The sequence below is a fragment of the Brassica rapa genome, chromosome A08 (assembly GCF_000309985.2).
Source record: "Brassica rapa cultivar Chiifu-401-42 chromosome A08, CAAS_Brap_v3.01, whole genome shotgun sequence".
Classification (NCBI taxonomy): Eukaryota; Viridiplantae; Streptophyta; class Magnoliopsida; order Brassicales; family Brassicaceae; genus Brassica; species Brassica rapa.
Window position 1 is genome coordinate 21,397,689 of NC_024802.2, and position 25,078 is coordinate 21,422,766.

At 34.4% G+C, this 25,078-nt stretch overlaps 5 protein-coding genes and 1 non-coding gene across 7 annotated transcripts; 4 read left to right on the forward strand and 2 right to left on the reverse strand.

Moving 5' to 3' along the window:
• The first annotated feature begins 249 nt into the window (after window positions 1-249).
• Window positions 250-1,670, forward strand: LOC103868093 (iron-sulfur assembly protein IscA, chloroplastic-like). Its single transcript, XM_009146190.3, has 3 exons — window positions 250-522; window positions 856-1,074; window positions 1,392-1,670. The coding sequence occupies exons 1-3, from the start codon at window positions 348-350 to the stop codon at window positions 1,532-1,534; spliced, it is 537 nt and encodes a 178-aa protein (XP_009144438.1). The 5' UTR covers window positions 250-347; the 3' UTR covers window positions 1,535-1,670.
• Window positions 1,622-7,727, reverse strand: LOC103868091 (RNA cytidine acetyltransferase 1). 2 transcript variants are annotated; one of them, XM_033276901.1, is made up of 27 exons: window positions 7,602-7,727; window positions 7,189-7,340; window positions 6,983-7,074; window positions 6,734-6,905; window positions 6,526-6,648; window positions 6,273-6,446; window positions 6,062-6,172; window positions 5,844-5,977; window positions 5,664-5,757; window positions 5,440-5,538; window positions 5,198-5,334; window positions 4,997-5,094; window positions 4,654-4,777; window positions 4,484-4,571; window positions 4,299-4,398; window positions 4,162-4,214; window positions 3,869-4,045; window positions 3,745-3,782; window positions 3,566-3,659; window positions 3,309-3,488; window positions 3,118-3,226; window positions 2,968-3,037; window positions 2,739-2,886; window positions 2,511-2,639; window positions 2,275-2,400; window positions 2,100-2,165; window positions 1,622-2,006 (listed from the first exon to the last, which is right to left on the reverse strand). In XM_033276901.1, exons 2-27 carry the CDS (start codon window positions 7,291-7,293, stop codon window positions 1,773-1,775), a joined length of 3,075 nt encoding a protein of 1,024 aa, XP_033132792.1. In that variant the 5' UTR covers window positions 7,294-7,340; window positions 7,602-7,727; the 3' UTR covers window positions 1,622-1,772. The 2 variants fall into 2 exon arrangements, with proteins under 2 accessions (XP_033132792.1, XP_009144437.1); XM_009146189.3 differs by having other exon boundaries at window positions 7,189-7,334; window positions 7,599-7,713.
• Window positions 7,728-11,028: 3,301 nt separating this feature from the next.
• On the reverse strand, window positions 11,029-17,796 carry LOC103868094 (zinc finger protein 5). Its single transcript, XM_009146191.2, has one exon. The coding sequence runs from the start codon at window positions 11,841-11,843 to the stop codon at window positions 11,226-11,228; it is 618 nt and encodes a 205-aa protein (XP_009144439.1). The 5' UTR covers window positions 11,844-17,796; the 3' UTR covers window positions 11,029-11,225.
• A 238-nt stretch (window positions 17,797-18,034) lies between these two features.
• Window positions 18,035-19,487, forward strand: LOC103868095 (two-component response regulator ARR4). Its single transcript, XM_009146192.3, has 4 exons — window positions 18,035-18,376; window positions 18,480-18,556; window positions 18,712-18,789; window positions 18,857-19,487. The coding sequence occupies exons 1-4, from the start codon at window positions 18,202-18,204 to the stop codon at window positions 19,280-19,282; spliced, it is 756 nt and encodes a 251-aa protein (XP_009144440.1). The 5' UTR covers window positions 18,035-18,201; the 3' UTR covers window positions 19,283-19,487.
• A 248-nt stretch (window positions 19,488-19,735) lies between these two features.
• Window positions 19,736-24,745, forward strand: LOC103868096 (UDP-glycosyltransferase 90A2). The gene is made up of 2 exons (XM_009146194.3): window positions 19,736-23,647; window positions 24,041-24,745. Exons 1-2 carry the CDS (start codon window positions 22,884-22,886, stop codon window positions 24,681-24,683), a joined length of 1,407 nt encoding a protein of 468 aa, XP_009144442.2. The 5' UTR covers window positions 19,736-22,883; the 3' UTR covers window positions 24,684-24,745.
• Window positions 21,426-21,497, forward strand: TRNAP-AGG. The gene has a single exon. It is a non-coding gene; the product is annotated as a tRNA-Pro (tRNA).
• Window positions 24,746-25,078: the final 333 nt, after the last annotated feature.

Consider the following 25,078-nt stretch of genomic DNA (forward strand, 5'->3'; position numbering starts at 1 on the left):
TTCAAATATCTTCGGATCCTAATTTGGATATCGGTTCGGTTCGGGTTATAACTATAGTCCAAAGTAGTAAGCTTATAAGTCACATTCGGATATTTCTATAAAACAGTTCGGATTCGATTTTGATGTTTCCGGTTCGGGTTAAGATCAGTATTTCGGGCTGAGTTAAAAACGCCCAGGCCTAGTCTCGAGATTGAGAAAGGGCTTAAATGTTTCAGTATTATCTATTTAGGTTCATAACATGAAAAACATAAAACATGTGGACTTAGATAAACTATTGATCAAAAAATTATTTAATTTAATTATTTTTCCTGTTCGTCGTCTTCTTCTCTCGGCGATTCTATTCGGTGATGATGGCGTTGGCTGGAATCGCGACTTCGAATCCAACTTTTCTTCAGCTAAGGGTCTCTACGACAAGCTTACGTCATGTGGCTCCACGTAATTCGATTTCATTTCCTCGTTCGTCGTACGTGAATCTCAATCGGAGAAGCCGTCTCTGTGTTCGGTCCTCCTCCTCTGCTCCAGGTTCGAATTGATATCACGAAAGTTCTCTTCTTTTGATTCGCTTCTTATAGAAATGATTCGAAAGTATGGATTTTTTTTTAATGATTACTATAAAAAGTATCGATCTTTTTTGTTGTTTTGAATATTCAGACATGTTTTGAGTTCTGCTCTTGTTTGGTTTGCGTGTTTCACGAGAATTGGAAAGTACCGATTTTTTTAATGATTACCAAAAAAAGTGTCGATCTTTTGTTGTTTTTTTTAATGTTCAGACATGTTTTGACTTTTGAGTTCTGCTCTTGTTTGGTTTGCGTGTTTCACGAGAATTTGAAAGAGTCTTGTTTGAGGTTTCTACAGTGGCATCTGCGATGGAGGGATTGAAGCCGGCGATATCATTGACGGAGAGTGCGCTTAAGCATCTGAATAAGATGAGATCAGAGCGTGGGGAAGATTTGTGTTTGAGAATTGGTGTGAAACAAGGAGGTTGTTCGGGGATGTCTTATACGATGGACTTTGAGAACAGAGCTAACGCAAGACCGGATGATTCCACCATTGAATATGAAGGCTTCGCTATAGGTTAGTTTCTTCCCTTGGTTTGTTTTGGGTAATGCTTTTATATACAATAAGGTCCAAGAGGTGAGATCAGTTAGTTTATGTAGAGTAGTAGACTCGCCATGTTATGTTAGGTGGTTGTTCGGTAACGATAATCAGATGTTCTTGTCTGGTGAAGCTAGTTTTAGACTGATTGTTATTAAGGAGAGATTCTCTGATGTTTGCAGCTTGAATCATTGAACTATATCAGACTAATAGTCTAGACTTCAGTTCGCTTGAGGCTACTGTTGTTTTATGCATCTCTAAAAGGAAAGCTTAGGTTTTTCTTTTTGTTTTTGCAGTTTGTGATCCAAAGAGCATGCTCTTCCTTTTCGGAATGCAGCTAGATTACAGCGACGCTTTGATCGGTGGAGGCTTCTCTTTCTCCAACCCTAACGCTACACAAACCTGTGGATGTGGGAAGTCTTTTGCTGCCGAGATGTGAAACACTTTGTATTGCAGTAAAAACACATGTAGTTATAGACTTATAGCTAATAAAGCATTGTGTATTATGGCTGTAGAATTTATCAACTGAATCAGAAACAATGTAAGCGTTTTCATATGTGATGTTCAAAACAAAATGTTATAAAAATATTCAAGTTCTGGTTACAAATTCAGAAAGCAAAAAAAAGAACAAGTAATCAAAATCTTCTGGTCACGGTCTCACACACGTTAGCTCCAGATCAGGCTCTTCTCTTCTTGTGGGATTTTGAGGAGTGCTTATTATCATGGCCTCTCTTTTTGGCGGTTTTATCAAACCCACTTGGTTTTGGCTTGTATTCAGGTTTTGTAGTCTCGATACTGATGATACCACTTGAAGAGATCTTAGACTTTTCCAAAGCTTCAGCTTCTTTGCCACCGATAGCAAATTGTTCAAGCAGCTCAGGATCCAATTCTATCTTCGCCCTCATTTGTTCCTTTTAAATCCAAAACATTTGAGTTTGAATGACTTTACTCGACCAAACATGGAAACAAAAACAAAAATATAAGAATGAACAGGGGGTACATACCTCGACTTGTTTTGCTCCTTCCCTGAGATCTTCGTCTACAGATACATTGTGAGGTTCAAGCACTCTCTGCAGCCACAAGTCATCATCATGAATCATATATTCAAATATGAAGGATTGTAAATTACGGAGCAAAGGAACATAAAAGTAAGCTTTTAGCTTTGAAATCCGAACTTACTTCTTTCAAACGAGGGAAGGTGGCTTCGATCTCTGATGCTGCGATTCCATTCAAATATTTGTATAACTTCTTACCAACCTTCAATAGAAGAGAGTGTATTTGCCCCCTCTCTAACTGCATTTGTCTCTGTAAGTGAAATGTAATGATTCAAATTAGAACATCCAGATGTGTCAACAAGTTTATCTCTAAATGTCGGATGAAACATGGGTCCAAATCATCAGCGTTATCTTATATACCTCGATGGTAGAGAAATCAGACTCTTGCAAGCCCAAGCACAGGAGTACAGAAGCTTGAACATATGAAAGCGAGACCGGGAGCTTCTCTTGAAAATAGTGATGTGCTAGAGTTTTGCAGAGGTCATAAACCTTTTAAAAGACAAGAAAGAACATATCATCACCAAAAGGAGCAAAAATATATAATAATTTAAAACTCTATATATTACTTGAGCAGAAAATGTATCTAACCAGATTGAAGTCCACAAGATTGTCAGTGTATGCTCTGAGTCTCTCCATATCATAAGGCGAAAAGACTCTGTCGAGTTTCTTCAAATATCCATTTGCTAAGTTTCCTGAAGAATCAACTTCTGCGAAGTTGATCTTAGGGTTTAAGACACTAGACAAAAGAGTGACATGAGAACAATGATCAAATTCACCAAGAATGGAATGAACCAAAAAAAAAAGGTTTAGTGCTAACCTCATTGCAAGTTTATAATCCATCTTCTTGAACTTATCGCTCAACAGCTTAGAGAACCTTATCCTGAAATCTGAACAAAAGAGAAGAAGTGGCCAAAGCATTAAAACCAAGAACGGCAAAGTCTAGTTCTTGTTAAGAAAATCAACAAACCTTTATAGAAGGGAGCAAAGAAGCCCAATTCATCTGACTCACTAACTTCAAACTCTTCGTTGTTTAATGGTTTCAGAAGCATACATGTGTGCTCACCGGTCACAGAACTCTGATCCAACCAAATATAGAAATTGTGTTATTAACTACTACTATACAAGCCATAGATAAGAAACTCAGTAGATTATGCTTACTTGTATCTGACTGATATAGAAAGGAGCAAATTTGTGTTTCCTCCAGAAACGGAAAAGATCCAAAGTAAGACCAAAAGAGACACCTAGGTAGTGGAGTCTCTCAGGTCGTCGATCGCGAAGAGGAACCAGCAAAGGTGGAAGATTGGCGCGTGGTTTTATCTGTTCCTCAAGCAAAGAAGCCTGTGGAAAAAGCAATCAAGTAAGAAGTTGAAAAAACCAAACAAAAAGTCATACAGATAGATAGAAGAACCAAGAACCTTCTTAGCAGCTTCGGTAACTTTAACTGGTGAAGCCTCCACATCGAGTTCATCATCACCTTCTGATATTGAAGCTAGCTGACCCTCAAAATATCTGTCCACATCAATCAATTAAGTCATTATCATCAAGCTTTGATCACAGCTTAGTGTTTATGTATGTACATTTTCATGCATTTTACCTGGTCAATAGTTCAACCGCAGCAGAACCATAACCCATCTACATAGAATGCAATAAGGAATCTGTTAATTTTTCATCGAACCTAACAGATAAAAGTAATGAGAAGCCTGAAAAATTAAATTCACCTTCATGGCGTTGGGGTGGACTGCTATGCGTACAATACGAGCACCAGAGAGAGTTGGAAAGACAAGGTCCCGGAACTGTTCACAGAACTTCCATGGTATCTGATCTCCATGTGGTGAATGACCATCTCTTAAACTTCTGACAGCTGATTTCTCAGATATCTGTCCTTCAAGACACACCTGCAAAAGTACAATCCAGAATCAGTCACAACAATACTGCAACAAACAACTAAAGCAGATCTATTTTTTTCAACTAACAGTGTTTCTCAAACAAAAAAGAAAGTATGAGTCTGTACCTGAACAACACAGAGTATATCAGGGAGCTGGTTTTTGGATTCATCAACAGGACCTGTACCACAAATAGAAAGTTAAGGCGATACTCTAAATCTGGTGGATTATATCTAGCTATAAATAATTGAGTACAGTTATATACCGAGCAGCACAAACAAATGATGAGCAGGAGCATCCGCCAGCAATTGAAGATCATTAGGAGAGTTCTTGTAGTGAGAAGAGACACAAAGTGCCATCATTCGCTGAAGAATACCACTTAATGTCAAGTTACCATTATCAAAACGAAGTAAGCAAAAAAAATTAGATTGTAAAAACAAATATGATTACCTGTAGAAACAACTCACTGTCTTTGTGATAAGAAAACAGTGTGTCTCGGTTGACATAGTAGAGATCACACTGGCTTGGCAGAGGATGACTACAAAATACAGAAGAGAACAATCAAACAGAGGAATAAAGGGATGCAAACGTTGTATTATTTTTACATGAAATCTCCATACCATGAAGGACTGGGGAGACAATTAGCAACATCAAGGCATAGTAGACCATTGAGCCAGGATTCAATTGGATCTCCAGAAGCGTATCTAATTGACTCAGTAAGTTCTATCTTCTTGAAAAGGCAACCTGGATTCAAAGAAACTTCAGTCAGTGTATTCCCCAATGTAATGATTCACATCATCTACAGAGCCAAGAATAAAAAGGATATCTAATACTAACTACTATGAAAGATACATTAGCTCTAGTAGCTGTGAACACCGATCAGATAATAGATACTAGGATCTCTACGAAAATCTATTGATTGTCACACGCCAAAATCGAAAGCAAGATATAGCAGTTAAATACCAGAAAGGGAGCCTTCAACACCAGTAGCAGGGGCTCGGCTTTGTTCTTCTAACTGTTGAAGGAGTTTCAGGGACAAAGATCTACCGGTACCTTCATAGCTTTGATAAAGAAAAATAAAGAAAAGGAAATTAGCAGTTAGCTCAAATTATAACCACGACATTCATAATGGAAGTGTAAGCATAAAATCATTGTCTCACGTACCCACTGACAGTGGAAGATAAGAAAACTAGGTAAGGTCCAAGTAGCGACTTCACAACTGGCAAAGGAATTGCTGCTGCTTCATCAATCACCAACAGCTCAACTTGTGAGAGCTTCTCGTGTTCATGAGGTTGTATATACTGAACAAGGAAAAAAAGCAATTACCACTAAGTTAATAAATCAAATATTATCAGAACATTATCAGACAAACCACAGCTAATTAGAAAAAACAGGAGTGAACAAACCTGGATAGTTTGCCTGTGCTGTTTAAAGATATTTATCCGTACGATTGCTTTCTTAAAGTCAGGATTCACACTTCTCACAATATCATACTCAAGATGTTCCTTCAAAAACATATGGGTTAAGAGAATGTTTAGGACATCAATGAATAATATCAAAAACCTGTAAAATTTTTACTCTTTCTTTAAAAATTGACTTTAAATATGTGCTGCAGAAGATGTTTATATACCTTGTATTCAAGAGCATCGAAACCTTTGCAAACAAACTCGAAGAATGTTTTCAAGTTATCTGGGCTTGGTGCTGTTACGTAGATATTAGAGTACCTAGCAGCAAATAAGATCATACCAGTAAGCTAACAAGTATTATAAGAACATTTGTGAATAAAAGAGTACATTAACACAAAGCCTACCCAGCAGCAACAGCTCCGGCAACAGCTAGACCAAGTGCGGCAGACTTTCCACGCCCTCGACTAGCAATTAGAGCAACTATGCTCCTGAGGGTCTTATCCAATATTGCATCGAAAAATGTGACAACAGCTTTACCCTAAAAAGACAAAGCAGACACTCAATCTTGATCTAATGTGCAACACTTCTTCATCAAATGTACACAGGTGACAAAACTACATACCTGATCCAATGTGCAGCACTTCTTAATCAAAGGACCAACAGGAAAATCATCACTTAGTGCATCTTTCAAACTCTTTAGGTCTTGTTCTGCCTCAGAAAGTCCATCCGTATCCTTTTATCAGAAAGGCATTAAAGTAAACGTTACTGAGGACGCTAAGACGCATAAAGAAAGATAGTTTCTCTCAACAACCCTTGAATCTGCTAAAACTCACCTCCTTTGCTGGAACTTTTGTGATAGATCTGATATGAGAAGAAAGCGGCAATATATTCAACTCATCATCCATGACGACGCACGCTTTGCAGGACGCTAGTGATAACAGAAAACGCTCATTGAAACGTCCAGAAGTTTCAGAGTGTGACTCAGTTCGAAATCTATCGTGCACATCCTGATACGAAAACAGAACCAATCATGTAAACTCCAAATAACTAGTTAAGCAAACAACATCAACTACCAAAATCACATACCATAACCATGGTGCATAGACTAGTAAGCGAAGCAAGAGACTGTAATAACAATACAACTAGCCCACCCCCTTCCACCGTCTCAATGGTTCTTGCTAGTAGATTTGGGGTTAGAGCTTCAAAATCCTGAACATACAGAAATAAAATATAAAAGTCTTACTAAGTTGCAGCAACTGTATTACTTTATATCATCATTAACCAGGCGGCATACCTGTAGGATGCACATGCCATAAGTATTCCCGAGGACTCTTTCAGAGTCTTTGTACATGCAATATGTTACTTCCCCAACATCAAGAAAAAGAGAGAAAGCGTCAAGCTTTTCAGGATCTAGTTGTCCTCTCTCCTTCATCTTCTTCAGCTGCTTCGAACGTTTTTTATTGTGACTGCACACAAAACCAATCTAACTTTAATATACAGGACCAACTATTTTCTGAAACACAAGGATGGTGATAAATCGAACCTGCTAATGTCGAGTCTGTTCTTGTAGCACCATAGCACACTTGTGTTAGACTTCACCATCGATTTTGACAAAATGTGATGAAGATTCACTATCTGTTACACAACGAATAGAGAATGTATTGTTAATTAATCTCCCTAACCCCCAAAAATAGCTTCCAAGGAAAATGCAAAGTAGAGATTCTTTATAAGAAGAACAAAAGATATTACCTGGTCACGAGACTTGTCACCGACGATGACAAACATGGAACGGTGTCTAAGCTTAACACCGTTTTCAATCAGAGTCCTGATACGTTCGTCTACCTTCTTCCTCATCCTCACACCAACTTCTTTTGCTTCCTAACCACAGTTTCGAGCTGTTTGTGCAAAAGATATTAAGACAAAGCCATGTTCTTTTTTTAAGTTCTGGAGTTTCAAGACATAAACTTGTTTGAAAATAATCTTTCCTATTTCAAATTCGAGTCAAAAGTTTCAAACTTTCTATGAGAAACTCAACGAAGCAAAGTCTCAGAATTTATAAAAAAACAGCAAAAAACCACACAAGCGGCTTTCGATTCCCAGCTGTGAAACCAATACTTCGTAAGCGTGATCAATAGTAAAGCCTGTGAAGGAGAACGAACCTGGAGATTGAGGATGGTGACGGAAACGAGCAGAGAGGGTGAAAAGAAACAGTCGTGAATGTAACAAAGCAGAGAAGCCAACCGTAAGCTAAAACCCTAAAACCCACAGGGTATCCACTTGTAAACCGAGATCCGACCGGTTTGGTTTTAAATCGGTTATCGACGCGCATTGGGCCCATAAAAGCTGTAACTTGTAGCCCACTGGGCCAATAAAATACTAATTAGCTATTGTATCTCTAGTTTCTTTATTTTTAGAGTTTGGTTTCTATTGCTCCAAAAAGAAAAAAAAGAGTTTGGTTTCAAAAATTCTAATAGATTGAAAATATTTTTTCTCCTTTAAGTTATTTTTAAATACTTATAACTTTTTAAAAACATCTTTCAAAAATTAGTTCTATCTATTTATTATTTACTATTTACGGCACCTGATAACAATCTACAATCTACCAAAAACTTTAAACTAAGATTTGTAACAAAATCTGCATATTGAGTTTCAGTTCAAAAAAAAATAAAAAAATCTGCATATTGAGTCTGAACTTGATTTAAAATATATAAATTCTTCTTGCATTGATCGAGCACTGAAATAGAGTGATACGTTCTTTTCATAGAGAATACAATATACATATTCTAAGAGATTGATGCCTGCACACGACATGAATCGAATATTTACTATTTAGCAAATAATGATGCACGCAAATAGCCAACTACGTATTAAATCAAGATAAAATTATATTTACTTGTCACTTAGTACACGTCTTCAGCAATCAGAGCTTCTTCGAAGAAGTATCTGATCGATGGGATCCTGCTCTACCAAATTATTTTTCTAGATCAACTGATTCAATTAAAATCAATATTAATTAAACTTACATCTAACGCCAGTGTTTTGATTATTAAATCCGGAATCATTCAAACCAATAAAGTAACCGATATTTCTTGTCCTATATTACGTAGAAAAATAGACTGTCCTTTTAAAAGATTATAACTTCGCAAGTACACACATAACGAGTCTTTCAAAGAATTACACTTGAACAATAATTAAAATAGAAAAGTATATGCATTGCATTTTATATATACTATAGTTTCCTTGATGGTCAAATGTAACGATGAACCACTCAGTAGGTTTAAAAAAAAATAGATTTGCTTTAAGAAAGCAATAATGTGTTGATAAAAAATTATAATGGGTGCATATGCCATTTTATATTTTATAATCCATAATTGAACACAAGGATTGGTGGTACAGATGTCGAAGTCTTGTTGAAGAAATGTTTAATCAATTTGATCAACAAGCTAACCTTACCTGGCTTGGATATCTTTATCACCCACAACACCTAGATAACATTATCTCTATTTCTTAATAATTCATTTAAACTTGAAAATTAGTTTAATTATTTCGTTTAGTAGCTATCTTCTATAAATTATGATTACATTTCATATGCCATGATAACATGTTGCTTGTTATGATAATAAAACACAAAAGAAAAATACTTATTAGGTGACCTGAGTTTGAAAGGAACTTTTAGGGCATGGCGAATAGATATCCTATTAGTTTAAATTCCTCTGTATATGCATGTTCATCGTTTACTAGAATATCTGTATACTGTATACATTCAAATACAAGTTCCTATAAAAACAACAAATACTATATACAGAATGAACTATATATATTTCACTTATTGTCATCATAAATAGTTAAAACAGTATAAACTTTTTAAAAAAACGGTACAAATTTTTCTTAGAAAAAGAAGAATAATAATCGCACTCGCAGAATGATATACTTGCTGAAGATCCTTGATATCAGTTATGCTAGGGTTTGCATTTTTTTCATTATGGATGTCATGCATGGTTGGTTTGTCAATGTATTAGATAGCATATATATTTGCATTTTATCGTTAATGATGATTAGCGAAACGTATTAAAAAAAATAACAAGATTTTACATTAACATCATATATCCAAACATAGCTATAGTATTTTCTATGAGATAAAAGAGAACGACAATATAATGTGTAAGTTACAACTGCTAAAGGAAAATCCCAACTTGAATGAAAACGAATGTATAGTTTTCTTATATACGAGTTGTGATGTTCCGAACTTAACAAAAACATTATTACCAAAATTAGGAAACATACGAAATGGACAATAAAGGAAAACCTTCTTTTGCGAAATATTAAGTGGAAGTATAAATGAAATGGGATAAGCATCTAGTACACACATAAGCAATATGGAGTATTGGAGTTCCGTTGGTGTTGGAAGTGACATGTGTTTACACAACTAAAGGGGCTTCCAACATTTGATGTTGGATCTTTAATTTAAGCTTATCATTCTAATCACGCAATTGATTAAATATATAACCTGCCGACTCCATTCTAATATATAATAATATAGATGTTTTAAAGTAAAAGCCAAATATGAATTGATGAAATATTTATTTAGAGATTTAGTGGGAAAATTCAAATCAATCTTACACCAAATCTATTTGAATGAATAAAATCTAAGTCAAGAAATGCCACCACTAAAATTCACCTATTTGGTTCTTCGTAAGAGTATTCACAATTTACATATTTCTATCTCTCCTACTTATTAAAAAAACATAAATCAAATCCTCAGAAAGACTCATTTAAAAAAATGAGGAATTTAAAGCAAGTAGCCCAAAAAAAAAAGGAATTTAAAGCAAAATCATTTTCTTATAAACTTGGTTATTATGAATAATATATGGTTAAATTATGAAATCTATGAAGTTCATTCCCATTTATGATTTTAGGTTATAATATAAACATTAAGTTTGTATAAACATATATATATATATATGTGTGTGTGTGTGTCATAATGTCCATATGTATGCACATGACAAATTAAATGACTTTATCACGAATTACATGAGTCTTTTAAAGTTCATTAGCTTGTATAAATATGTAATTAATATATTCATTTACGCTTCTTAATTAATATAATTACACTATATCATTTTGTAACCTTTTGTATGAAATTTCTAGCAAATATTAGAAATTTGACTACAAACTAGTGCGTGTACGCACATATGCACGTATCAGCAGATGTCTGCACCACTACGTACAGTTTGTAAGTAATTATGTACGTCAATATATAAAATGCACCAACAAAGAAGCACGCACACATGAATTGATAAATAGACTACTCGTTCAAAAAAATAGACTAAGCAAAAGTAAATGTATTAGTCAACTCTAAAAATAAGAAAGTGAAGTTTCAATCTGTTTTCTCCACCTATTAAGCAATGCACCACTTAGAACAATATCACAAAATAATTAATGACTAAAAATATAGAAACCTTGTCAATTAGTATTCGGTTGATAACCTAAGGATCAAGAAAATTATATTGTGATTAGTACTTGAAGTCTTGCTCCGATCTACTGTTTTTTATTGGGCGATGGTTGGAAATTTTATGTATGTATTGTGAATTTTATACTGTAATCTATTTCAGGTTGTTTTAATAAAAAAAAATATAGTTATATAACCTCACATGAAATGAATAAAAAAAAACATAGATAAACCTAAACAAATACAGATCAAGTTTCATCAAGAAATACTATGTCTCGTTTTCTTCAGCAATAAAATACATCACTAGTATACATTTTAAATCATGTCTCTCACTATGTTATACCGTATCTCCAGCAATCCCCAGATGAAGATCCAGCGACTTAATGCTTCTCTTCGGACCAGAAGGAGAAGTCAGATCTCTCTGAAACTGAATCATGTTTTGCCTCACACCCGGGTACACCTTACCCATCTCACCATTTTGTTCAATAATATCTTGAGACATGTCCTTATTACCAAAGCTAATCTGCGACGAAATCGGAGACCACTCATCGTTGAACAAACCCATCTGATTATTCACGTGCATGGAAGAGAAGGCGCAATATGACGGCGTCTTGTATGGTCTCTGAAACGACGTCGTTATCGGTTGGTGATGGCTGGTGAGGTAATAGCCGATGCTGGCTCGTCGAGCTTGAAGCTGAAGCCTCTTCTTCTTCAACCTCTCCTTCTTGTGAGCGTTTTGGTGACCACCCAAGGCTTGAGAATTTGCAAACTCTTTGCCACAGTATTGGCACTCGAGTCTTTTAGCTATAAACGACGTCGTGTTTTTCGTTGAAGAGCTTACACTATCGGCCGTTGTGACTTCAGGGGAACGACCACCGCTGATGAGTTCGAAGCCGAACAGTTTAATGGTCCTGTCGGAGGACGAGCCTGAGGAGCTTTCGCCTGTGCGAGACATTGTCGGAGATATATGTGTATATGTATTCTGGTTGGTTCAATTAGCTTTAGGATATGTACGTAAATGATCTTCTTTATATAGCAAAGGTCGAGAGACGGAGGGTGTTTAGTTTAATAATTTGTAATTAATGATGCATTGCATCTGTGCTATAATATATTACTGGAAGGGTTTTTATATTAGTCATGAACAGCATCGACTTATACTGTTTAGGGTTTTATAATATAGTATTTGTTTGAATCTAAAGTGTGACGAGAAATGATCTTGGAAAATAAACTCGATAGGTACTTTATATATGTACTTAATAGTTAATACAAATATTACACTAAACACGGGATACTTTTTATACAAATATGTGGATACCACGCGCCTATGTATATTCAAACGAGATAGAAACATATTTATAAAGACTTAACTTGTCAACTTGTTTCATCTTTGTCTTATGCATATTACATTATACACATTTGCTTAATTTTTACAACCCGTGACTTTAAAATATTGTGGGAAAAATACTATGTTTAGTGCGTGTATAAAATAGTTGTTTGTGCGTGTATAAAATAGTTTGATTAAGTTGAGATATGCATAATTTAAAATTGTATATGAAAAGGGATATGCAGCTATGATCACACCACTTGTGACAATCAATACAAAAGTTATATTCTAAGCTTAAAGAGAAGATTAAGATGTTAATATCATATTAGAAATAAAACCACAAGTCAAAGAAAGATATGAAGAAATAAAGCTAATCAACATAACCCAAAATAATCAACCGGAAGGATAATACTTTGATTCCAAAAATAATGTTAAAAGTTTAACTATCCCAATGGCACGCAATAACCATTATATTTTACATCCAGCATCATTTATTTATTTTTTTGTATTAAATGGTTCCTTTTTTTTTTTTTAACAACCAAATGGTTCTTTCTTATACAAAACAAATGAGATGTCGTCCAGTGTTCTCATCTAAAAAAAACTAATTAATCTATAGATTTAAATTATTTTTTGGCTTCGACTGTTTCCAACCGCTCCGGACTATACCACACTTAATAATAACAAAAAAATTTACATATGCATATATCTATATATCTATATGTTTTTGTTATTATCATGACCGCAATATAGTTGTTCCGCATATTGCCATTCGGACCATTTGTCATATATGTTTATTATATGTTTTAAAGTTTCCCATCAACTAAAATTGCTGGCATGGAGAATTAGAGAACTGATCATGGAACATGGATTGAAGCTTCTTTATAGCTCATCGCAATGTCTTCCACATAAACCAAATCTCATTTGTCTAGTCACCGTGAGAAAATAAATAAAAGGCCTATATTGACCATGTTTAATAAATGCTAATTAAATGATTAAATTAATGAGGGAAATTGTTAGTTGCCAATTGAAGGAATACAAGAAGTGGGCAATGATGCAAGCATCTATACTATACAACAAATAAAAAATATATTCTTAAGGCTAATCTTCAAAACAAGATCTTGGGCAAATCTTCATAAAGCATGAGAAGACATTATTTTAGACAGAAATATATAACATATTAGAGAAAGAGTATAGATTATTCTATTTCAGGTGAATCAAGTCATAGGATAATCTTATTTTAATAAAATAATTATAATGAAATGGCATTTGGCTTGGACAGTTGTTCCATTAAGACCCCACTTCTATGTAACTTAAAAGATAGATCAAGACAATTAATTGAAATAATAATAATTAATCTTTATTAGGTGTTGTAATAATGCCACTCGTACAACCTAAGATCCCTGATTGGAAGACTTTCTTGCCACCAATTGGTGTCGCATGCAATTTAAAGCTCTTTCCTCTCTCTCAGGTCCCTTATTTTATTTTAGTTTTAGTACTATACTAGATAAAGAAGAATTCCAAACAAGTATGCTGTCAACAATAATCTTATATTTATCCAATAAGATGTGGAATAATTTTAGCCCATTATGTGTTTTTTTTTTCTTTTTTCGAAAGTTTCTTTACGGTGGCTACTAGGTGGGTGGGTTGGTTTCCGTAATATTTTATATATCTTCATATGATATATATCAACTATTGTTATATTTATTTGCATTCCCATCCAGCAATGTAACATCAATACAACAACCATGTCTGAAAAGGTAGTTAGTTTACTTTACCCGTAAAACTTGCATACTACTACCATGTTAATGTAAGGGTTAACTCTAGTGTTAACCAATAAAAGTCTAACTCCAGTATTTGTATGTTGATAATTTAGGAAAGCTAATACTAATAAGGGCGTGCCAAGTATCACAAAATTTGCGTTAAACCATTTAGAGTGCTGCTAACTCGTTCAATATAGCTGAAGTTGAGATATTTTTCTCATGCATCTCGATAATAATGTAGTTGTTGACAATGTGAATACAACCATATAACATTCCATGTTTAGCATGTAATTCAAGAACAAACATAACTTCTTTAAGAAAACAAATTTACTCAAATTGTTAATTTCTATTAAAATTATAGCATATAAAACTTATTGGCAAGAGGACACTCTATTCATATATGATATGATATACTAGCCTTAACACAGCGTCTGTTATATCAAATACAGATCTACTATAAAAATTGCCAAATAGATCTAATGAAAATTTCATTATACTTAGTTAGGTTTAAATGAGCTAAAACCTTAGTAAAAAAATGAAGCTAGAACCAATAAAAACGAAAACTAGCACATGATATTAAAGAAAAATTGATATAATGATGTAAGTTGAATTAGTTTAAAACATTTTCAATTAGGTCGAATAAGATATATGATTAGAGTATCCAATGTGGTCCATGCAGCTTGCCTCTACGATTAATCAAATCCTTGCTTCTCTTCTAGACGATTCCAACAAGCACTTCAACCTTATATCTTATTCAATATATTTATGGGAAAGGAAAAGAAGACCACCAATGCTAAGACCAAAATTTATAACTACACCATATAGCTAATGGATGAATAAATAAGAAAACAAACAATGATACATATATATATATATATATATAAATGTAGAAGTCATAATTTCTTAACTTCAAGATATTAATACTGACTCAGTTCAAAGAAGGGCCCTTCAAAGAAACGATTAATACTTACAAAATCACAGCGTTACTTGCCTGCATAACAACTAATGTCCTCGTTTCTGATTTTTTTTTTTAAATACACAAGAAACACGACAGCCCTAACAAGGATAATATTATTGGAATTTCCTAAATCATACACGTAAATAATTGTTATTGCAAGCTAACCATGTCATAAACATGCAAGATACTATCATAATTTTTATTCACTTCACAGATAATGCTGTGGGATAGAGATGTTTAACAACCAATGCCTGGTTTCGTAGGTCTAGGAACCTTAATTTCTTATAGTTAGCATTGGGCCTTGTATCTTCAGCTTCAGGCTTATATAAAAGTTAATATTACTCCGATCTGCCAACCTTTCCAGTTCCAGACCGTTATGGATTTTCTTAAGTTCATTTAATATTTGATGTGACTGAAAAATGTTCATGCTCCATAAACGAATACAACAATTGGGGAGAGACCCGAAAAGGTTTAAGGCCCATGATGAACTTTTAAGTAACTTTTAGTTATGATGTTTTTTTATCTCTTTTGTCTCGTGCTCTCTTATTTACTTTCTCGAGAATTTTGGATTGTATGCTTTCTCTGTCCATGCTTCACGATTGAGACTTGAGAGACGATCGACACCGGTGCGAACGAATGATGATTGATGAGTTGGTACTAGCAGAGTGCTACGTTTTATAATCCCTAGACAATGACATTGTTACATGAAAATCTGGTACACTAATTGTTTGTCGGTTTACCGAGAGCATCTCTGATGTATATAACATTATTTTAGTGTTAAATCACATTATTTTAGTGTAATTTTAAACACTATAAATAAAGCTTTTTCTTAGGACAACACCAAACAAAGATATTTTATAATATTATATATATTTATATTTTTATTTGTTATTTATTTTTGTTTATTTTAGTAATAAAATAAATAAATAGTGTTTTAATGGAGTAAATAATAAAATTATAGTGTTTATTTATAACAACACTATAATTTTACACTAAATTTAATGTAAAACTATAGTGTTATTATAAATTGGTATTGAGTTAAAGAAGATTTTTGTGTCAAAACCATACTAAAATTCTATTTTAGCATGCTTTTGTTGTAGTGTTTGGGTTGGAAATTGGCTGAGGCTTGGTTGTTTTAGACACAATTTATGTGTTTGCATTTACACGATGACAATTCATATGATTTTGGCTAATTGAGAATGCATACCAAATTCAGTTTTATATTGTTTTGGAAATTAATGTATACTAATCTATATCGTTTTATTAGGTTAAGTGCATTTTAGCATGCTTTATTGTTTTAGAATTTGAATGCGACATTGGATATTATATAGTTAGTCAACTATTTAGTTACTTTTATTGCTAGAAATACTAATGATTATATTCTAGCATGGTCTTACAGAAGACTGAAAATACACACATACAATAATAGTATTTAGAATTAAAAGATGCTCCAAAACGTATTCAAGCACCTAAATAAAATTTATTAAAGGGGAAATGTCAATGTCTTCATTTGATGTTCAAAGTTCCTATAAACAAATAGGAGTATAAACTTTGATTTTATGTGCGACACGTCCTTCACTACTATTATGAATTTTATTTGTTCAATCCTGGATTTGTAGTTGACATCATGAAGATTTGATCCATCATTCGTTGGCCCATATCGTTTGAAAAATCATTTCACAAATCAATCTTAAATTTCGCAGTTTTAAAAAGATTGGATATATCCAATCCATTGTAAAATCTGATTTCACACGTCACTGTGCATTTTTCTTTCTACCTGGTTCTATGCTTTTGCGGTGACAATATAGTTAATGTAAACCCATGTCATAAATATATTTTTGGTCAGGAACCCATGTCATATAATTCTTACAAAGTAATAATATTTCTATAACAAGATAAAATCTATTTGAACCAAACATTTTAACAAGTTTAGTTGACAATAAATATTTTGATATTTTTTTGTGAGAAAGGAAAACAATAAATTTATAAATATTTTATTTATTTTTAGTGGGGAAAGACAAAGTAAAAGCAATCTCCAAGATTTGATACGCTGTGGTGTCTAAAGAGTGAAACAGCAAATTATGTTTGGAGAAAAAGAGGAAAAGTCCAATGCCTTAATAAAGAAATGTTCTAACAAATATTAATGGGCCCTCCTTTAGATTTCCTGGGCCCCGCGGATCCTAATTTTAATGTGGACGTCAAAGCATTATTATTTGCCCACCTTCCTCTTGTTTTACTGGAAAATTATATTTTGTCATAAATAAATCACCTTTTTGTTAGTTGGCTCTTTAGATTAGTTCATTTTTGTAAAGTAAGTAACCGTTTGGGATAATATAAATTTCGAAAATCAGATGGATATACTTAGGCGAATAATAGTTTCAATTTACTATATTTATTCTCTTTTGTTTGTCAACTATTTATTCGGTGGATTATGCTATATTGATTCTTGATAATAAAGTAGTAACTGACCAATCACAATGAACAGATAATATTTTGTTGTGTTATCCATATTTAAAAATACATATTTCTACAGCATAAAAGTGGTAAGAAGAACACTTGCAAACTTGCAGCAATATAGATTATCTTGGTTAAATTTTGGATATTGTAAACTAAATGTTTAAATTACATTGAAACGTGGAGAACAAACACCTTATCATAACTCTCTTTTTTTTCTTTTTGAACACAACACCTTATCACAACTCATACATGCTTATTAATGTAAATCTCTTGTAAGCCCAATCCTAACCGAGTCAGATTTTACTCACTGATTGAACCGGATTACTTTCACTGCTGCTACTGTGAATTGTAATGGTGACTAAACCAGGTTCTCATTCTTTTATCTATGGTTATTTTCGATTCCTCTATGTACGGACTTCTCCTCTATTATTTGATTTTAGGAATATTTTCCACTATGATATTCGCATAGGCCCCCACCGGATTTTCAGAAATCTCAATTTATTAATACTATTCTTTTCAAATAAAAGTTCATTTTTCAACCCTAAAAGCACGGCATAAAAAAAATTAAAAATAAATTTTCGTATAAATATGAACCAAAGATTTTGTTAGATTTTCATAGCTGGATAAAATAAAATAAAATAAATACAAAAAGACACACTAAAAAAGATTGATTAGAGTGACATGGAAAAAAAAAACAGAAATATAAAACCGTCTTAAAAGGAAGAGAAGAAGAAAAGAAAACAGATGTGAGCTCTGTTTTTCTTCTCTCTTGCCCTGTTCTGTATCCTCTCCCCTCAGTTACTATTACTCATCAATGGCCAAAGATGGTGGCGTTTCTTGTCTACGTAGCTCAGAGATGCTGAACGTCGGTATCGGAGGAATGGAACCTCCACCGTTAGATTTAGATGAAGTTCATGTCTTGGCCGTCGATGACAGCCTCGTCGATCGGATTGTCATCGAGAGATTGCTTCGTATTACCTCCTGCAAAGGTTCGTGACGTCTTCCTACTTATTCATTTATTTTAGATACAAATGATTTTATTCTAGCCGGATATTCTTTAAAGAAGGTTTTTTTTCGGTGGTTCTGTTTCAGTCACGGCGGTTGATAGCGGATGGCGTGCTCTAGAGTTTCTAGGACTAGATAACGATAAGGCATCTGACGAATTTGATGTAAGTTGGTATATTTAATTGTAACGCCATCTCCAACCATGAGCAAAATTAATGTTTAGTTTTTTTTTAGAAGAAAAAAATATTAAGGTGAATTGGAGAGGCTCTTAAGATTATTCTGATTTTTAGTTGTTTATTTACTGATTCTGTAATTTCAGAAATTGAAAGTTGATATGATCATAACTGATTACTGTATGCCTGGAATGACCGGTTACGAGCTTCTCAAGAAAATCAAGGTCTCAACTTTCCCGCCTTTTTTCGATTCAGACAACAATTTATTTTAATAATGTAAATATGAAACAGGAATCGTCCAGTTTCCGACAAGTCCCAGTTGTAATAATGTCGTCGGAGAACGTGTTGACCAGAATCGACAGGTGCCTTGAAGAAGGTGCGGAGGATTTTTTACTGAAACCGGTGAAACTCGCCGACGTGAAGCGACTTAGAAGCTGTTTAACCGGAGACGTTAAACTTTCAAACGGAAACAAACGGAAGCTTCCGGAAGATTCTGTTTCCGTCGACACTTCGCTTCCACCGCCGCCGCTATCCTTGACTTTCTCCACTAATTCGTCGGACTCTTCTCCGCCGTTATCTCCCGTGGAAGTCTTTTCTTCGCCACTCTCATCTCCTGAAGATGATGATGATGTGTTGACTTCGTCGCCTGAGGGTTCGCCGATGTCGGAGGAGTCGCCGATTCGACGGCAGAAGATGGGGAGTCCCGGATTAGATTAGTGAAAGTGTTTTAAGTACTTTTCTGGGATCCGTGTAATATTTACTTTCTCCGTTAACTTTTTTTTTACCTTTGGCGGTATTTTTAATTGCACGTTGACTTGACGCCGTCAATTTATAGATGTCCTTTAATCTCCTTTTCTTGATTCTATAAACTTTTCGAATGTCCTATAACTACTTTGATTATATTATGCATAAAGTTTTGACTTGTTAAGCTTTTTGATTAAAGGAAAATGTAAGGAAAAAATCTTCATGCTACAAGTTTACAAATATCAATCAGTTTATGAAAAGAAAAGAAAACAATTTAATTAATAAAAGAAATAATCCGACCTCACCGTTAATCAGTCCTAGATACTACAGAACTTATACGTATTTTGCTGAACTTGCCAAATGCATGCACGTAACTACTCCACCTGCAGATATTTGTTGTAGATAGGTAAGTTTCAAAATTACCAAGTTTTGAGTTTCGTTATCAATGGTGTCAACGTCAATGGTTAGCGCAGACTTCCGTTTAGTTTAACAAGTCTATTAACTAATTTGATTAGACTAAAACGTTATAATTTGACAATACTTAAAAGTTTTGTAAAACGCCGTATCTAATATCAATAACTTTGCTAAATCTAAAAATTCAATAATGAAAGAGCTAATGCTTTTTCTTCCAAATATAAAATAACGTCTGAATCCGATACATGAACAGTTACAGTTGAGACTTGACTTGAAAGCATTAACAGTTATAGCTCTTTTCCTGAATTAATCCTATAGTATTAGTTTAGGACCATAAGCGGATTCTTTAATGAATTTTTTACAATGTAACTCAAGAACAAACTATTAGTAGTACACAAAGAAGTGGATGATGCATCATTAATGTTATGCATGTGTAGATGTGCAGAGAGTAATCAAGAAGAATAGAAAATCCAAAACTGAAAATGGGCATATCTGGTTCCATCCATTTAGGGAATAGTTCTCTATAAATAGTACTATCTTTATAGATCCGTTGTCTCTGGCACTCATTTTGGTGTAGATTGTGTTTTTACAACTCCATTTGGATCCGAGTATGATCTTCACATGAATATGGTATACAAAAGTTAATTTGTTAGAAAAGTTATTTTCAACTTTACAATATAGGATTCACTCAAAAAAATTTTACAATATAGAATCATAGTAGCATAACCTCATGTACTACTGTTAACGACACAGCCAACCACATTGTAGATGCAATGTATATATACCAACAAAATCATTAATTATTGTCGACAGCAAAATCAACCCCAAATGATACTCCTCACGTTTGGCGAACTTTAAAAAATTGCAATAAAATTAAATTAACAAAATATTCATTGGGTTGCGTTTTGGCCCTTCATGTGGGGAATGAGACTCTTTTCTTTTTGTCATCTTCGGCTACTGTAGTGTCCCGATCGCTGTTCCATGTGTGATGTGTCTTTCCACGTTTCTACGCTTTACTCTTGGCAGGTAATTTTACCTTTGTCCGATGGCTAAGCTAGTTTGCTATTTAAAATGTTGTATACATATTTAATTTTATAAACAAAATTGTACCTTAATACAAAAATATTCAGAGGAGATTATTCAAACTCGTGATCTTGAATATTCTCATTATTTGGGTGACCAAGACCAACCATTATCCTAGTTATTCATGTAAGACCATCGCAAATAATACTATTGTTAAAGACAAAACGCATCTTCCTTTTGTTTAATAGTAAGATTTCAAAACACATTGGTATATTACTTTTGACCGATGGCTGTGTATATTATTGGTATATATATTATATTATTTTGCTGGGAAAAGCAACTCTAAGTGTAAAACTAATTACTAAAACTACGTGCAGTTAACTATATAATCATATCTATAACTATAGAAAATTGACACTGTTTACAACTGTTAAAGGTCACTAGTTTACCATGTTCATCGATTTATGTTTTCGTCTCTTCCAAAGTTGTTACATATTCTCGAAATTCTTGTCATAACCCAACTAATGAGTACTGTTTTATAGATTCAAAAATCACGACCAGAACTAATGAATAGGCACGTAATAAGACTGAATCAAAGAGCTATCTTGGTCAAACTTGATTTAAGTGATTTAACGAATTTTATGTTTTTTGGAAACGTAGCGTTAAAATGAACATCAGTGGGCATTTGGTCTAGTGGTATGATTCTCGCTTAGGGTGCGAGAGGTCCCGAGTTCAATTCTCGGAATGCCCCCTTTTTTATATTTAATTGTATGTAGCTTCCACTTGCCGTCTCAATAGAAGTGTGTACGGTTCCTGCATAAGTGTGAATTATGCATGTTACTTTCTCCGGCTTTCTTTTCTTCATAAAGACGCTTTGCATTTGATACATTCCATCTTAATTTACTTGGCAAGTGACTGAAATTCTGTATACTGTAACCTTATGAAGATAATGATTATAACTTCTTTACTTATGCAGAGAAAATAAGCTTTCTACTCCGTTGGAAGCCAGCAAAGATTAAAAATGAATATCAATTTCAAGTCGAAGAGATATCCATAACTGGTTTGCAATTTTACTGCAAAGGAACTAGTGCAAGATCTTTCCTCTTCAAATACTTGCCATGTTTTTGTTTACTTGACCAACCTTACTTTCGGAAAACTTTGAAGGTCAAATATTTAGTTGTGGAGAGTTCAATTCTTACATTCTCAGACAGTTTCTAAATAGTATTTCCAATTGTTTAGGCATTGCATTCTGAAGTGAGGAGTTTAGAGATGATTTTACAGCGGATTCAGGAATCTGTCACAGTTATGACCAAAGAGGTGAGAGATAAATTCTAAATTACCTTTTCTGACCTTCCATCCTTGGATTTGGATAACATAGTCTAGTGAACTTCAAATTCAAATGAATAAATTGTAGCTTCAAAGTCTGCTTTCATCATATCTTGATATGATAGGACAGAAGGGTGTTCAACTCAATACTGACAACCACTTTGACACCAAGGCAAGTGAAGCCGCTTTGCTCTTTGTTTTTCCTGCAAAATAATAATATAGCATCCCAGGTTCTACGCCATTATAGAATCAACTTCCTCACAATATGAGTAATCAGCTAGTTGTACTATGCATTTTCATCAAGATCTTTGAAGTAGCACTCATGTTCTGATGAATATATATCATAATAACATAGGTTATTCATTTTCTCAGCGACGAAGTAATTCAAATTTTTTAACCGTTAGTGAATATAGTCATCAGGGTTTTGCTGGATAAATGCATAGAGTTGATGAAACAGCCTGATTCAGAAAGCTCAGCGAATCGTGTGTAGCAAGTAAGGTGTCAAAGACATCAAACAAAACGTTTGTCAAACTGCTATTTTGTTAGTACACTTATTAGTTATTCGCAGCTTGCTAAATGAAATGTTTCTTCAATTTTTGGTCACGGAGAGAGAATCCTTCCCACTAGCCCAATAGCCACTAGGCACACGTCTCAAAAGACATTTAAGTCTTTATTAATTATACATAGAGACAGATAAACAGCTGGGAAGCCTATGCACAGATCTGAGATCTCAATGGACTTTAAGTCTTTGTTTATACATTGACATACAAAATAAGGAACATAGAGATCTTTGCATAGATCTCATTTCTCAATGGAGTCAGAAAAAAAAGTTCACGTCGTTTTGTTCCCATACATGTCCAAAGGGCACATGATACCTATGCTCCAGCTAGCCCGTCTCCTCCTCTCCCACTCCTTCAACAAAGACATCTCCGTCACCGTCTTCACCACTCCCTTAAACCGTCCTTTCGTTGCCGACTCACTCTCCGGCACCAAAGCCACCATCATCACCCTCCCTTTCCCCAAGAACGTCCCGGAGATCCCACCCGGCGTGGAGTGCACCGACAAACTTCCGTCCATATCCTCCCTCTACGTCCCTTTCACGAGAGCCACCAAGTCAATGCAGCCCGACTTCGAGCGGGAGCTCACGTCACTGCCACGCGTCAGTTTCATGGTCTCTGACGGTTTCTTGTGGTGGACGCTAGAGTCGGCTCTGAAGCTAGGGTTTCCTCGGCTTGTTTTCTTGGGCATGAACTGCATGTCCCCTTCTATATTGGACAGTGTTTTTAAAAACCAGCTTCTGTCTAATGTTAAGTCGGAGACGGAGGCTGTTGCTGTACCGGAGTTTCCGTGGATTAAGGTTAGAAAATGTGATTTTGTTGAAGATATGTTTGATACAAAACCCACCACAGATCCTGGATTCGAGCTTATCCTTGATCAATGCGCGTCTATGAGTCAGAGTCAAGGTATCATATTCAACACGTTCGATGATCTTGAGCCGGTGTTTATAGATTTCTATAAGCGTACACGCGAGCTCAAGCCATGGGCACTTGGACCGCTCTGTCTTGGAAAAAACTCGTAAGCTTATGATTTTGTGTAAATAAGTCTTTAGAGAAATATTCTTCAATCTCACTAAATCATTTTTTTTGTTCAAAAATAGCATTTAACAAAAAAAAATCTTCAAAATTACCATTTATCAAAAAAGGTAAAAATTAATATATTTATATACTTGAGTTTAAGGTTTAGTGAGTAGAGTTCAAACTTAAAAGTTTAGTATTTAGGTTAGAACAAAACTTTTTTTTAGTATTTAGAGTATATAAATAGGGTTTATGATGTAAAGAAAAATGTTTTTTTTTTAAATGCTATTTTTGTGACAAAACTAAAAAGTGTTATTTATGAGATTTGCTCATAAGTCTTGTACTAATCAATAAGAAAATGCAGAAAATATGATTATCAATGCGTTTCTTTCAGCTTGGAGGATGAGGGAGAAGAGAAGGTCAAATCTGTTTGGATGAAATGGCTTGATGAAAAGCGAGACAAGGGATGCTACGTTCTCTACGTGGCTTTTGGGTCACAATCCGAGATCTCTATAGAACAAGTAGAGGAGATTGCGCTAGGGTTGGAAGAATCAAAGGTGAACTTTCTTTGGGTGGTGAAAGGAAGTGAAATAGGGAAAGGGTTTGAAGAGAGAGTGGGAGAGAGAGGAATGGTGGTGAAAGATGAATGGGTTGATCAAAGGAAGATACTAGAGCACGAGAGTGTAAGAGGGTTCTTGAGCCACTGTGGGTGGAACTCTCTGATGGAGAGCATTTGCGCTGCGGTTCCAATCTTGGCGTTTCCTGTAGCAGCCGAGCAACCTTTGAATGCGATGTTGGTGGTGGAAGAGCTGAGAGTGGCGGAGAGAGTGGTGGCGGCGAGTGATGGAGTTGCGAGGAGAGGAGAGGTTGCAGAGAAAGTGAAGGAGATGATGGAGGGAGAGAAAGGGAAAGAGCTGAGGAGGAATGTTGAAGTATATGGCAAGAAGGCGAAGAAGGCTTTGGAGGAAGATGTTGGCTCTTCTTGGAAGAATTTGAAAAACCTAATCAATGAGTTTTGTAACAATATTGGAACATGATTCATTTTATAAGAGATTTTTAACTAAATTTTTATAATAGAATGGAACCATTGTCTGAATCATGAATAAGTGGAGCATGATCAATGATTCATGAAGTTGTCAACCCTATTTCAAATCTTTCCATTCAAAGTTTATAGCTAGGAGCTCCTGAAATAACCTGAAAACATTATGAAATTGTTTTGAGTCTGTACAAATATTCCATGTAGTTGAAAAAGTAAAATGTCACAGGTTTTAAGTACAGTTTTACATGTTAATGTTGATTAAGAACTTCTAAATGTTTTTAGTAACCTTTAAATGTTTTTAGGAGGTATACTTGAATTCAAATTGGTATATTGCGTGTAGCTGAAAAAGGAGAAATTGTTAGAAATATCACAAGTCAAGTACCATTTTTCAAA